We start from the raw sequence: 14,189 nt of genomic DNA on the forward strand, positions 1-14,189 counted from the left end.
TAAGATATAAAAGTTCTACCAAAATATGCAAAACACATGCTGGCTCTCTCAAATAAGTACACACCAAAGCATCAGTGAATAATTAGTTTTGAAAAAAAAAATCTCAAAATTTCCTATTGAAATCATGCCATGTATTTGGTTTATGTCTCTGAACAGAGCAAGTTCTGCACAGTTTGCTGAACAGCACAAATTCTGACTAACAGGTGACAAGGGAAATGAAGAGGCATGCGTCTTCAGTTTCTGCCCATCTTGGCTCACCCTGGCCCCAAAGGCCTAGGAAACTGGTGGCAACGTGTTTGCCTCCAACAAAGCGCTGGCCGCACCCTCGGTTGTCTCGTGAGCACTTAGGCTAATCACTGTGCCTTGGAGGGGCCCAGCTGGAGAAGGTGGACTATGGTGACAGATTCGCCTTTGCAGCTGAGCAGCTCCATTCCTTTCTGGTTACAGAAAGCGTGGTCAGCAGAATTGATCGGGTGGGCATTGTGAGGGCGGGCACAGGCAGCTGGGTCAGGGGATGTTCTGCTCCCCACCCCCCCGGATGGTAACATCTGTTCTGGGTCAAATAAGAATTGTCCCTAATCATCTACCATGTTGCATTCCTTCCATCTCTCATTTTTTTGTGCTGAGGGGAAAGAAATGAGAGCTCCATGACCACGCAGTGGGTGCTTTGTGAGAAAAACAGAGTAAATAAGAAGGGCAACTTTATGATGCCAGGAGGGAAAGTGTGAGCCCCCACCATACCTGGGGGAAGAATGAGGCTAAAATCCAGCCTAGTCCTACCAGATACACAAGTTACAGCAGGAAAACACAAGAGTGGCTGTCCTTCCCACTGAGCTACACGGAGGGAGCGCTCCGTTGCCTTAGGATTAAGTACACCAGAGACACCTACACTTCTCTTCTGCATAACAAACAGCCAACCCCAACCAGAAAGCAAATCCATGTTGCTCCAAATCAGCATCATTAACCCTATAGCTATTTATCTATTTAATTTTATTTTAAGTAGACTCCACACCCAGTGTGGAGCCCAACGTGGGGCTTGAACTCATGACCCTGAGATCGGGACCTGAGCTGAGCTCAGGAAGGAGTTGGACACTTAACCAACTGAGCCACCCAGGTGCCCCTAACCCTACAGCTTTTTATCAAATAAAAGGCTAGTCTTAAGTTTGAACAAACCGCACACACCTATTTCTAAAAGAAACCAGGAAATCCTTGCATTTTAGTAGGTTTTGAGTTTATGATGAATGTCACTCAAGTTTAATAAACATGGGCAATTCACAGTGAAAATATGCCTGTAGATAAAAAATAATTTTAAAAGCCTTTAACGGTCTGTCAGCCAAAAATATTCAGTCCCAGGATCCTGTATATTTGGATGACATAAATGAAAAAACTGAGAGGAATTTACATAAAAAGAAATGTTACAGCAGGCAGTGAAAATTTTAGTATGTACATTAGTTAATGGGCACCACAATGAAATTCCCTTCATTAATGCCTTGTCAAGAAAAGATGAAAATACTTTCCTCTCTGCTCTGAAACTTAATGTAAATAATTAAAAGAAGACTTTAAAAGGCCACAATTCAAGGATGTGATCAGGAACATCTGGGATAATTTGAGACAGAAATTCTAAAGTGTTATGTGCTACAGTATACAGACTCAGAAAAAAAAAATGCCACGCTTAAGTAGGCAATTCATGCAATTAGCATTTATGAATACAGTTTCGTTTTAATTCCAGGATTGCCAGGAGTGTAAATTCACTTGTGACCATGCTAATTTTTAATCCACAAAGGATCAAAAGTCAAGATTAACATGCAGATCAATTCACTGAATGCTGGTGACAAGCAGTTTTAAAGTTCTCATTAGTAACAGGGGCTCAAGGGATTGGTTTGGCATTGGGAGAGGGCCAATCCGATTTGCTTAAAAAATCCTCTAAAGGTGGTCAGGAAGCTTTGGGAATGCAAAGGTTTATTAAAAGATTTGCTAGCTGAGCAACTTAAAAGGGGCAACAAAGCAAATGAATCCTATAAACCTTCTATGTACTACCTAGGGAAACTTTACCAATTAAGCCTTCCTGGTTAGAAAATGTAATCATTCATTCATTCAATTCAGAAACATGTATTGGGCACAAAGTCTAAGTTGGGTGCTATTTCTATTCTGCATCAATTTTTAAAAGGTTTAATTACTTTAGATGCAATTTAAAAAATATGTATCAATTTTATAAAATAAGCAAATTCACCCTTTATTTCTAGGGAAAACTGTTCTTACCTTGGAGATTTTTATATTATCAAAGCAAAATATAGAATATAAATATGAAAAAGAGCAGACTAAAGCCAAATAGCAGAACTTCAGAAATCAAAAATAATAAGATGTAAAATTCAGAGGACCCTAAAAGACACCAGTCATCATCATTTCTTACATGGGATATACTTGAACTCTTCAAAATAACACATGACTAGTAATGCTCATGCACGGAAAATTATAATTAATCTTAAATATTTGTGAATGTACAAACTTAAGACTAGGAGAACATGGGGCCAGTGTCCCATGAAGGAACCTTAGGGCTCCACAACCCACCTTCACAACCCAAAAGGGCATGAGTGGCGAGCGCACCAGGCAAAGTGGGAGTTTAACCTGTCGTGTAGGTCCCACTGAAGGTATACACTCTTCTCAGGGACCAATGATATCTGTTAATCGTTAATGAGATTCCAACCAATAGGAATTTTATATTTATCTTTAAGGGAGGCCATAAAATGAGATGAACATACTCATCTCTTTTTTTCACTCATTTTTGCCTTATTCTTGTGATTATTATTTGTGTTTAATTACATTCTCTTCTAAAATAAGACAGATTAGTCTTTTATAATATCTAGATATAAGAATATACTATGGAAAAGATTTAAGAGTCACTGCTTTATGACAAACTTTAAAAAAATATACATCATGAGTTTTTAATATAAAAATGTTAATATGGAAACTACACATCTATAGTCACTGTAGAGCATTTAATTAAACATACTTCCTATCCTCTCACTGCCAACTGACTTTCAGATTGAACATGTCCATCATGACATTTAAATGCAAACTTCTAAACAGGCTTTGATTTATAGAATTTGTTCTTAACTAATTATTAATGTATTTGGATTTAAGCTGAACTAAAAAGTAATTCCACTTAGAAATATAATCTTGAAATTCTAGGTTTTATGGTGACTATGATTAGTTCTTATCTAGCCATTAAGCAACATACGACTCAGAATCAAAATCTCTAGAAAATCCAATCTTAGTATCAAAGATGTAACCTGCTCATCTATGTGGCTATTAGAGAGCCTAGCACAGATGCAATGATCTGACAGCATACGGGCTTCAACCGACCCTCTTTAGCCTTTGTGAGACTCTAGGGGCCAAAAAAGTGCATGTGTGTGCATGCGTGTGTGTGCACACACATTTGCACATGTGGGCACATGTTTCTTGGGGAGTGAGTGTGGGGACTGACATATAGTAAATACAGTTCAGGAAACTTGGAGAAGTATAATCACAGATAATGAACGGAAAATGACACATTCCCAAATATAAATATATTTATGTGCTTGTGGAAACTGTACTATGTCCTTTAGGCAAATACTTCTGAAAATTCAGGGAAGACTATATTTCAAATAGCTATTTCCACTTCCTGTTAATGATGGCATTTTTATAAGCTGTAGAGTTGTATAAGTTGAAGCATATTTTTAAATGAAGTCAATATATCTTATTTAACTACCTTCCTGGTAATGCCTTTCTTCATAACTTTGGATGGTATTTTCTGAGGACAGGATGGAAAAGGGTGATAGGAGAAGCTGTTTCATATATGTACTATCATACATAATACATACAGTAGTAGATGTACATACTAAAACCTTAATTTAGTGGCTGCCTAGATTTAAAAATCAATTTGAGAGGAAACCACCCTAAAAATTATAAATAATATATTCCTAGTTCTTTAAAAGATTATTTAAAATAAACTGCAGCATCAAGTAGTATGCATGCATGCAAGTAAGCAGCTTCTGTTTGAAATAGCACAAGTTATTCTGGTGAGAGCTCACTGTGAGGTGACAAGAGGCTGAAGTCAAAAAGTTTGGAAAAAAAAAAATCAGTAAGTAACATTATGTAATTTCCTCTGGAATTTGGACTGCTTTCATTTGATTATTTTCTGGCTCTTGGTAGTTCATATGGAAAAGTCACAGGGTCATAATCTGTGATGCCTTCAGTTATTTGGCCTTTATGCAGTGACTGTTTGATTCCATGAGGAAAGAAACCAGAAGAAAGAAAATAAAAGAGAAAAAAAAATCTGAAAGTAATCCCCTTCCGGAACTGAATCTGATGACATCAGCGAACAATGTCTGAAGCAAAGAGAGTGGGGGTGCCTGGCTGGCTTAGTCTGGAACCTGCGACTCCTGATCTCGGGGTTGTGGGTTCGGGCCCCACGTTGGGTGTAGAGATGACTTAAAAATAAAATCTTTTTTTTTTTTTTTTTTTTAAAGATTTTATTTATTTATTTGACAGAGAAAGACGCAGCGAGAGAGGGAACACAAACGGGGAGTGGGAGAGGGAGAAGCAGGCTTCCCGCCGAGCAGGAAGCCTGATGTGGGACTCGATCCAGGGACTCCAGGATCATGACCTGAGCCGAAGGCAGTCGCTTAACCAACTGAGCCACCCAGGCGCCCAAAAATAAAATCTTTAAAAAAAAAAAGACAGGGAATTACATCAGAAAAGGTTATTTTCATGCTTTGCTTGGTGTGCTGCTATAGCAAAGCTCTTTTTTGAAGTAATAACACATTTCTTACTAGAGTTTGCCCTGGACAAGAAACTTCCTACAAAGGGGCTTGTCTCGTTTGCCTTCACATTACCATCCATCAGGCACAATGAAACCTCTCAAGGAGCAGGACTCTCACTGCCGCCCAGGGATGTGATGGTATCTCGGCTGAGCTTCACTTGCTTTGTCAACATGTAGAATGTTTCTTTTTTTTTTTTTAAATGTTAAATTGTCATTTTTATTAAAATACCCATTCTTTATTTTTTTTTAATTTTTTATTGTTATGTTAATCCCCATACATTACATCATTAGTTTTAGAGGCAGTGTTCCATGATTCATTGTTTGTGCATAACACCCAGTGCTCCATGCAGAACGTGCCCTCCTCAATACCCATCACCAGGCTACCCCATCCTCCCACCCCCCTCCCCTCTAGAACCCTGTTTGTTTTTCAGAGTCCATCGTCTCTCATAATATTCAATCCTGTTTCTCCTATTGGTTTTTGCTCTCTTACCAAAGAAGACAAAGGGCCCCAAGCAAGATAAAAGACCTGGAAGGGAACAGCGTCGTGGTGGTGTGGGGATCCTTCATACTCACGGCAGCAAGATGGAAAAGTACTGGTGATCTGCTCCATAAACTCCGTGAGGTCTGTGCCGGTGTCGTGTGGGGGAGACAGCAGGTCCTCCGCTGCTGTGACAGCAGAGAAAAAGAACAACAGACGGTTTTGAAAGGATGGTCCCAGCCTTCCACCAAAACCCAACATTGGGAGAAAATACTAATCCTGGCCTCTAAACATCAACGTGAAAATCATTCTCCTTGAAAACAACAATTTTAGGGACAACAATGTTTGTATCAATTTGTTGGTAATATAATTTCATATCAGTAGAATGTATTTAGATGTTTCTGTTGGAAGATTCCATGTGCCAGGGGAACATTTACGAGTGAAAAATAAGTAATGTGGTTATATTATTTTAATGTATTAGATGGAATTCCATTATTTTGCATTCTAGGTGTTTTTTCATATAAAAAAAACCTCTCCGTTTCTTTTTCCTTCCTTCTTTCTTCTTGGAGATTCTGGCGTGGGCTAGCTTACGCTGCCACAAATCTAGAGGTGTTTGAGAAGATACTTTTCACTTTGATGGTTTTTATTCTATAACCAATAAATAGTAAAATAATTCACTTACTTAAAACAATTAAAATAACATTAATATTTTTGGTTTTCTTCTGACTAATGTAGCAAAAGATATCTTATAAACAAATTAATTTGGTTAAAATATGTGGTCCTCAGTAGAACTTTAGAACTTAAATTTCACCAGTAACAAAATGTCATTCCTGAATGACAGTTGACAGAGCCCTTCCTAACAGCAGTGACAAGCCCCTTTGTCACCAACAACAGGCTGGGTGAGACCTTGGCCTCAGATGGGTGGCAATGTAGGGACAATGTAGGGCAATATAGGGACTAGCATGGAAAAAGTAGAATATTCAGTTCCCAGACCTGGGCAGAGAAAACCATGCTTGGTATAATATACTTTAGGATTATATTCTGAATATGTACTAATATAAGTTTTAGAGACAGAAAATATATTAAAAAAAAAAAAGAATCATTCTGAGGGCAAAGCAAAAAATAAATTGTTGCTCATCCCAAAAGAAAAGAGCACTTTTTTCATCTTTTGCCAAAATTCAATCCACTACTACACATTATATAAGCAAATATATTATAGATGAATATTCTAAAATGTTTGCTTTTTGGGTGTTGTTAAAATGTCTTTGTACGCAGCTAAGCACAAAGAGAATATGAAACTCCTTTCTTTATGCTCTAAGGCATTGGTGAGTAAGAACGCTATTTAAAATGAAAGACAGGAGCGCCTGGGTGGCTCAGTGGGTTAAGCGGCTGCCTTCGGCTGGGGTCATGATCTCAGGGTCCTGGGATCGAGCCCCACATCGGGCTCCCTGCTCAGTGGGGAGTCTGTTTCTCCCTCTCCCTCTGCCTGCCGCTATCCCTGCTTGAGCTCCCTCTGTCAAATAAATAAATAAAATATTTTTAAAAAATTAAAAAAAAAAATAAAATGAAAGACAAACGGCAAAGCTCAGAGCAGAGCGGGGGAGTTAGCCAGCTCTTGGGGACACCAACCTGTTTGGTGGAATTGAGGGCCAGGGTCGGGATCTAGCGAGTAGCTCAGGGCAGACTGCTGAGGTGAAGCCCAGGGGGAGACGCCGTTGATTCGAGAATCAGATTCAGGCTGCAATCACATTCAGAGGTTAAAGCAGAGGAAGGACTCAAACAACTGCTAAGGGAAACATTTTTGTGTCTGACCTCCATGGATAATTAAATCACACTGAGTTCTCTGGCCACAGACAATACCTGTTTTCATCAGTTTGGTAGATCACCAGTCCTTCCCCTGAGTACTGATGGTCCATCCCCTTCATTTTGGGCTCCTTGAAGAGCTCGGTTGGTTATAATGTGAGATTTATTTATCAGTGTCAGCTTCATCCCTCAATTTTCCTCTCTATGATTCTCAGCCAAGTGAGTTTAAAAAAGGTTTCATTCATCTTTAAAAAAGGAGCATGGCTTCTCATACAATAAATTTACCCAATTTCAAAATCAGCTCATTTCTTTATTTAAATCAATATTTAAAGGCAACACTGGAGAGGTAAGGACACAACTTTGGATTCACGTACTTGAATTCAAATTCCACCACTCAGAACCTACCTAATTCTGAGCAAATTTTATAACCTTCTACGCCTTGGATTTTTTATTTATAAACTGGGGGTGGTAAAAAGAATGCCTGTGTCCAAGGAATTTGTGAGGAGGTTGATCAGTTAGTATTTCCACTGAGATTAGAACAGAATCTGACATACAGCAAACACTTTGTAAATCTACTCTGCACAAAGCTTGGAAATGGTGCCTGACACATTGACAAGTATGTGCTCAAATTAGACAATGTGATCCATTTTACAGGGAATGCAGAAATTACAATGTTTTTGATGCTGGTTTTTCCATTAAATTTATATTAGTTGAAGTCTGGTGGTTTTGCCAGTTTTTGCTGTCAGGTGAATTTTCCATCTACTTCTGGCATTCATGCTAAATCATTAAGAAGAGATAAGAGGTCCACAGTCTGGGATATACCGAGCCATTTAGATATCAGCTATCTCTAAAAGCATTACTGTGCAATTCTGAAGGCACATGAGCCATTAGGCAGCTCTGTCTAATGGGATGGAGAGAGTCAGGGGAGGGGAGGGGAGTAAGGGAAGCAGAAGAGCCGTTAGCTCTCCAACGGGCTATGGCAAATAAAGGTTTCGAGCACGGCTTCCTTCTGCAAAGATTCTATTGCTGCTCTAGGTTAATAATAACATTTCATATTTTAAATCAGAGATTTCAAGAGAAAATTCATCCCTCACACAGGCACCATGGAGAAACTTCAAATTCACAGTGCTTACAATGTGGCACCGGAGAAGACTCAAACATTCCAGAAGGCTTAGGGAAAGCCAGGCTTTGGGGCACTCTAGGGGCACTACTGTTTTCTAATGTTGCACAGTTTGGAGACCCAAAGTAAGCGTTCCCCAAAACAGCCTGACGCAAATCCTGAAACAGTGACAGACATACAGAAAAGTTTATGGTTGAAAGGCGAGATCTGTGGCCTGCTGTGTAGGTAATGCAGAAATCACACTGTTTTGAATGATTCTGACAAGTTAAAAGATACTGACAGCAACTGTGACAAGATGGTTTTCTGACATTTGAGAAGATCACTGGAGAAAAAGTTGCTTCTGCCTTTGGTTGGAGAAATCGTTTCTGGAGAAAGGCCTTGCCTATTCACTGCCTGGGGCCCCACACAGCACAGGCCAGAGAAAAAGGCAAAAGATGACATGAATGTTGATGTCAGGGATTCTTCAAGAAAGAGAAAGTCTAGCCCCATCTGTAGGGATTCTACCCAATGTGCACCTGCTACCAAGGCATCTTTCTGACTAATTCTGTGACACGACTCTTATTCTTTAACTGCTAGATGTAATCAAGTACTTAGTCCTCTATAGTATTGCCTTTATGTGCGATACTATCTTGTTGTATATTGTACTATCTTGTTTTGGTCCCTAATAAGACTGCAAGCAAGAAGAAGGCAAAAATTGTCTGATGCTTCTTTCATATCCCAAAGAAGAGTATTTTTCAAAGCTGTGGGCTATTATCCACTGATGAGCTATAAAATTGATTTGGTAGGTGCTGACCAGCACAAAGAAAGAAGAGAGAAAGAGATGAAAAATGGGAGGGAGGTACACAGAAAGAGATACACAGGAAGGAAGAGAGGAAGGAAGGGAGGGAGGAAGGAAGGAAAGAAGGGAGTAAGGAAGGAAGACAGGAAAGAAGGGAGGGAGGAAAGAAGGAAGGAAGGAAGTTAAAAAAAATAGAAAATAACAGATCTTTATAATGGCAATTATTATGTTGTATTCATCACACAGGTATGCATTCATCACAATGTAAGTTGTATTTCTTATTGTCAAGAAAGTGTGCAAGCAATTGCCATAAAACTGGCCTGATGTTAGGAAATGATAGCTGCACCTTAATAAACATCTGTTACTGAATTTCACAAAAATAGCTCCCTGGAAGAAAGGCTTTAGCATAGAGAGCTCCAGTGGCTTCCTTCCCTTTAATCTCTACAGCGGTCCCACATGTAATTTACACAGATGTATGTTACAGGGTCTTTTCCCTTAAAGTATTCAGAGCTGAGACAGATTTCTGTGTTACGGAAGAATGGGAAATTCCACCTTAAGTAGGGCAAACACACTCTGGGAGCCAGTGGGGGTTGGGATGCTTCCATTAGAAGAGTCTAAATTAAGCATGGAGGTGAGAGGCGCCACTGAGCCTCTCTGCTGATGCTGGACCTCCACCCCCCACCCCCGGGGAGATGGACAGGATGGGAGGGGGTGTGGGCGCCACCCTGAGTTCCACACACTCTACCTGCTCCAGCAGCTGGCGAAGGCGGTGGAGTTGAGATTCCAGCTGCTTATTGTGATCTTCTAAAATCTGCATCCTAGCCTCCAGCCGACCTTTGTGCTGCCTGAGGAGCTTTGCTTCTGCTATAAGTTCCGAGTCCTCAGACGTGTGGTGAGGAGACACAACAGAGTCTGGAGGTGACCCGATGGGGAGACCCCTTCTCAGGTGCTGCTCCTTCAGCTGCTCATATTCCACCTGCAGGTTTCTAACGCAGAAAAGGAAAAACCGGAATCACCACTGCACGCATCGTCTTCTCTCTGAAACTGCCCACAAACTCCAGATTTAACTCGGGCTCCTTCTTTCTTCTTAGGTAAAAACATGTATTAACAGTGAGACGAGTAAGCGCGAACAACACTATAGCTTTAAGCAGGTGTTCTGACAGACGTCACCCGCGAACCCTCACATGTGTGATCTGCAGCCCATGCCCCGGCTTGTTAACCTCCTCGAAAACTTTGACTCCACCTGGATTTCTTAGAAAACACTTCTGAAAAGAGAATGGCTAGGGATCATCTTGAAAGTATTATTCAAGAATTTCCCTTCAGAAGTCTGCCCAGGGGGACATAGCTTCCTCTCCCAGGTCAGGCGCACCTTTGTTCTTCCTCCAGGTCGGCAATGATCCGTTCCAGTTCCCCACGTTCTTCCCGTTCTACCGACTTCAGGATCTGAGCTGGACTCTGGGGCTGGCTGACTGGGGACTCCCCTCCAAGCGTCTGACAGTACTGCTGGATGAGGGCATGCTCGTCCTCCCTAGGGAGACAAAACAGACACACTGAGGCGCACGTCTGGTGGTCGACGTCTCCAGTTGTAAGGGAAGTAGAAACAATGAGGATGCGGATGGCGGCTGGGCCATGTCTGCCTTAAAGCTCAATGTCCCTCTAACGTCCCTTTAAAACTTCTAGGAAGGGGATGCCTGGATGGCTCAGCTGGTTAAGCGTCTGCCTTCAGCTCAGGTCATGATCCCAGGATCCTGGGATCGAGTTCTGCATCGGCTCCCTGCTCAGCAGGGAGTCTGCTTCTCCCTCTCCCTCTGCCTGCCACTCCCCCTGCTTGTGTTCTCTCTCTGTCAAATAAATAAAATCTTTAAAAAAAAAAAAAATCCAGGAAGATATTTATCTAAAAGGTATGTGTACTACACATACCAACACTTCATGCTTTGCCTTAGACTAACCTGTATGTATCACAAACCTCAGGAGAGATTCTACTCAGCAGAGGTATCGAAGAAGGTCCACCACTTATACAGTTAATAGAAAAGATACTTTAGGCAAAATCAGCAATTGAATACCAAATGAGTAGATTAAAAGACTTAATTAAAAATAAACTAGACTGTAACCCCCCCCCCACCCAAATTCATATGTGGAAGCCTAAATCCCAGTGTGATGGTACTTGGAGGTGGGGCTGTTAGGGGGTGATTAAGGTCATGGGGGTGGAGCTTCATGAGTAGGATGAGTGCCCTTAGAACAGAGAGTCCAGAGAGCTGGCTCCCCCTCCCTGCCACGTGAAAACACAGTAAGAAGAGAGCTACCTGTGAACCAGGAAGAGGGCTCTAACCAGACCCCAAATCTGCTAGGACCTTGATCTTGAACTTCCCAGCCTCCAAAACTGTGATAAATAAATGTCGTTTCTTTTTTTTTTTTTTTTTTTTTAAGATTTTATTTATTTATTTGAGAGAGAGAATGAGAGAGAGAGCATGAGAGGGGGGAGGGTCAGAGGGAGAAGCAGACACCCTGCCGAGCAGGGAGCCCGATGCGGGACTCGATCCAGGGACTCCAGGATCATGACCTGAGCCGAAGGCAGTCGCTTAACCAACTGAGCCACCCAGGCGCCCTAAATGTCGTTTCTAAGCTGCCCGGCCTTTAATGCTGTGTTATAGTGGCCCACGTGGACTAAGGCCTAAGTTCATTTCACTGGCTTTAGCATTTGGTTGAAAGCCATTTTGTAATGCTTTGTAACCCACAGAATGGAAGAATATAATCCTCATATTCTTTCATTTAAATAACAGCAAAAATTCTAACTGTAGATATTTATAAAATATCTGCAGATATTTTACTTGATATTATCAGCATGTCCTCACTAGGATCAATCATTTTGCACTAAAACAAGAAACTACAGGTACTTAACTTAGACTCTCCTACTTTTCTAACTACTCGTCTAATGAATTAGACATATCAATTGCATGGTCGAATCTAACGATTGACAGAAACAGAAGCATAATGAGAGAGACAAAACTGGTACATTCTTGAGAAGGAAGTGCTCAACAGCATGCCTGGGAGCCCTTCTCTTCCTTTATAGGGAGATCCAGTCAGACCTCCCTGTAATCGTGCAAGGGACAGACCCCTGGCTCAAGCCAGCTGGAGGCGCTAGCTGTGGAATGAAGACTTCAGCAGATCGGACCTGGTCTGCTTTCATAGGGTTTGGTAAAACAAATCCTGGGATCTATGGGGGTTTACAGGATAGGGCTTCAGAAAAACAACATGTAAGCAGCTCTGAGGGTATAAAATGGAGCTATGGCATAACTGTACTAGCTCATCCGACAGTGATGTGACTGCAAGTGTCCCTTAGAGCCCTCGTCTGTGCACAGGGTCAGAGCACACCCTACTGCGGTCCAGAGAGTCTGGGGAGCAGTGGTGACCGTCTGGGACCTCGGACTGGCGCCCGGCAGCTGACAAGCAACACTCGATACGCGAGGTAAGACCTTTGATTCCTCGGAGTCCAATCTGAAAATGCAACCCTGTGGGATCACAGTTTACTGTGATGAAAAGGGGACTTGAAATTGTGTCTGAGAGTTAGTGAACTCGTAGTAAAGGTGTGTCCTGAGCCTTGAGATCAGAATGATACGATGAAGCAAAGGAGCAAAATGAGTGTTATGCCTGCCAAAGCAAGGGTTCAGAGGAACTGCTGATCCATTTCTTTTGCTTCCTTTATTGGTAACCTCTCCCTCTCTCTAAATGTATATATGGAGAGAGTGTGTGTGGACAGACATTTAGAAAAATAAAGGTCATGCACTTTGGTTAGGATCACAATATAAACATCGATATCGAACCTCACCGTCCTTCTACTATCAACTGCAGTGGGGAGAGGAGTAGGACCTTTTCCACACAGTGAGAAACGGGAAATAAGGACCATGGATGGGATAAAGGCTGAAATAAGCTAGCCTTTGATTACCTTTCCTGAGAAAATGCAGTGTCACTGAAAAATAAATTAAAGGAGCCTCTAGAAGAATTGCATGCTTGCTCCTAACTGTGGAAGGATGAGGATAAGAGGACGGAACAGGCATAGCGGCACTGCAGGGAGGCACGTTTAAATGCCCCTGGGCTGCCCATGTAGCTAAATCAGACAGAAAGGGTGTGTGTGTGAGGGGCGGGCATTTTCCTGATGGGAAATATATGGCCAATACCCTAAACCCAATTCATTCATTCATTATTCATTCATTCATTTATAGGCTCTATGCCCAGTGTGGAGCCCAATGTGGGACTTGAACTCACGACCCTGAGATCAAGACCTGAGCTGAGATCAAGAGTCGGTGCTTACCCGACTGAGCCACCCAGGTGCCCCGCTAACCCTAACTATTATGAAAGGGCAGAAGCTGGCTATCAGGCTAACACATCAACACACTGGGACACCAATTAGCTGCTAAGGATGGCAAGACTCTAAGTCAGTGATCCTCACCACTGCCAGGGTTTGGAGGCACTTTATCCAGTTCAGGTGGAGAGAGAAGTCATAGTAAGAGAGGATAAAAAGTAGAGATCTAAAATATGGAGAGGAAAAATATAAAGCATAAAGATACAGGGGGCATAAAATAAAGAAATAGCAAAGTAAGGGTATAATGCAACATTCTGTAAATATTTCTTGGGCTGAAAAAAATGTATAGAAACTAGAAGGACTGAGTATCCAAAAAAAATAATAATCATAACAAAAGAGAACGCCCCATGAAATTTCTCTATTTTAAGGATAAAGCATCACAAGCAATCAACCAGAAATCAAAACAAAACAGTAACTCTTACAAAAGAAGCAAAAGGTTTAGCCTCCTGCTCTCTATAATATCTAATGTCAAAAGGCTAAGAAGCAATGTCTAGGGTCTAACCCAGCCATTCCTGTGACCAGCCAGACTAAGGAAATGTCCAGCAAACCACTTTGTCCATAAAGCAGAAGAAAGAAAGAACAAGCAAGGATAATGCAAAATAGAACAAAAGTAGATGTTAATCTCAGGCATTGCAATAAATGAGAGGTAAACTGATTTTCACTTTGGTTAAAAAAAACAATCATATGATTCCTATGAACAATTCACCTAAAAGGAAATTAAGGACTAAAAGTAAAAGTTAAAAAAAATATATAATAAGGACAGGAAGAGCCAAAGCAAAACTTGAGTCCCGTAAGCCATCTGGTGGGTCTATGATGATCATGGATCCTAGCCCGGAGCTCCTCCCCTGT

At 41.3% G+C, this 14,189-nt stretch overlaps 1 protein-coding gene across 9 annotated transcripts in view; it reads right to left on the minus strand.

Annotated features, from left to right (window-relative positions):
- UTRN (utrophin) overlaps window positions 1-14,189 on the minus strand; it is a 491,233-nt gene that overhangs the window by 4,532 nt on the left and 472,512 nt on the right. For 8 of the 9 annotated variants that reach the window (XM_032407730.1, XM_032407732.1, XM_032407729.1 and 5 more), the window contains 4 exons: window positions 10,350-10,508; window positions 9,726-9,966; window positions 6,909-7,017; window positions 5,375-5,467 (listed from right to left, as the gene is read on the minus strand). In XM_032407730.1, the coding sequence (XP_032263621.1) occupies window positions 5,375-5,467; window positions 6,909-7,017; window positions 9,726-9,966; window positions 10,350-10,508 (602 nt within the window). The remainder of the gene's footprint in view (window positions 1-5,374; window positions 5,468-6,908; window positions 7,018-9,725; window positions 9,967-10,349; window positions 10,509-14,189) is intronic. The other variant, XM_032407727.1, reaches the window with a different exon arrangement.

Source organism: Phoca vitulina, unplaced genomic scaffold (genome assembly GCF_004348235.1).
Source record: "Phoca vitulina isolate PV1807 unplaced genomic scaffold, GSC_HSeal_1.0 scaffold9, whole genome shotgun sequence".
Taxonomy (NCBI): domain Eukaryota; kingdom Metazoa; phylum Chordata; class Mammalia; order Carnivora; family Phocidae; genus Phoca; species Phoca vitulina.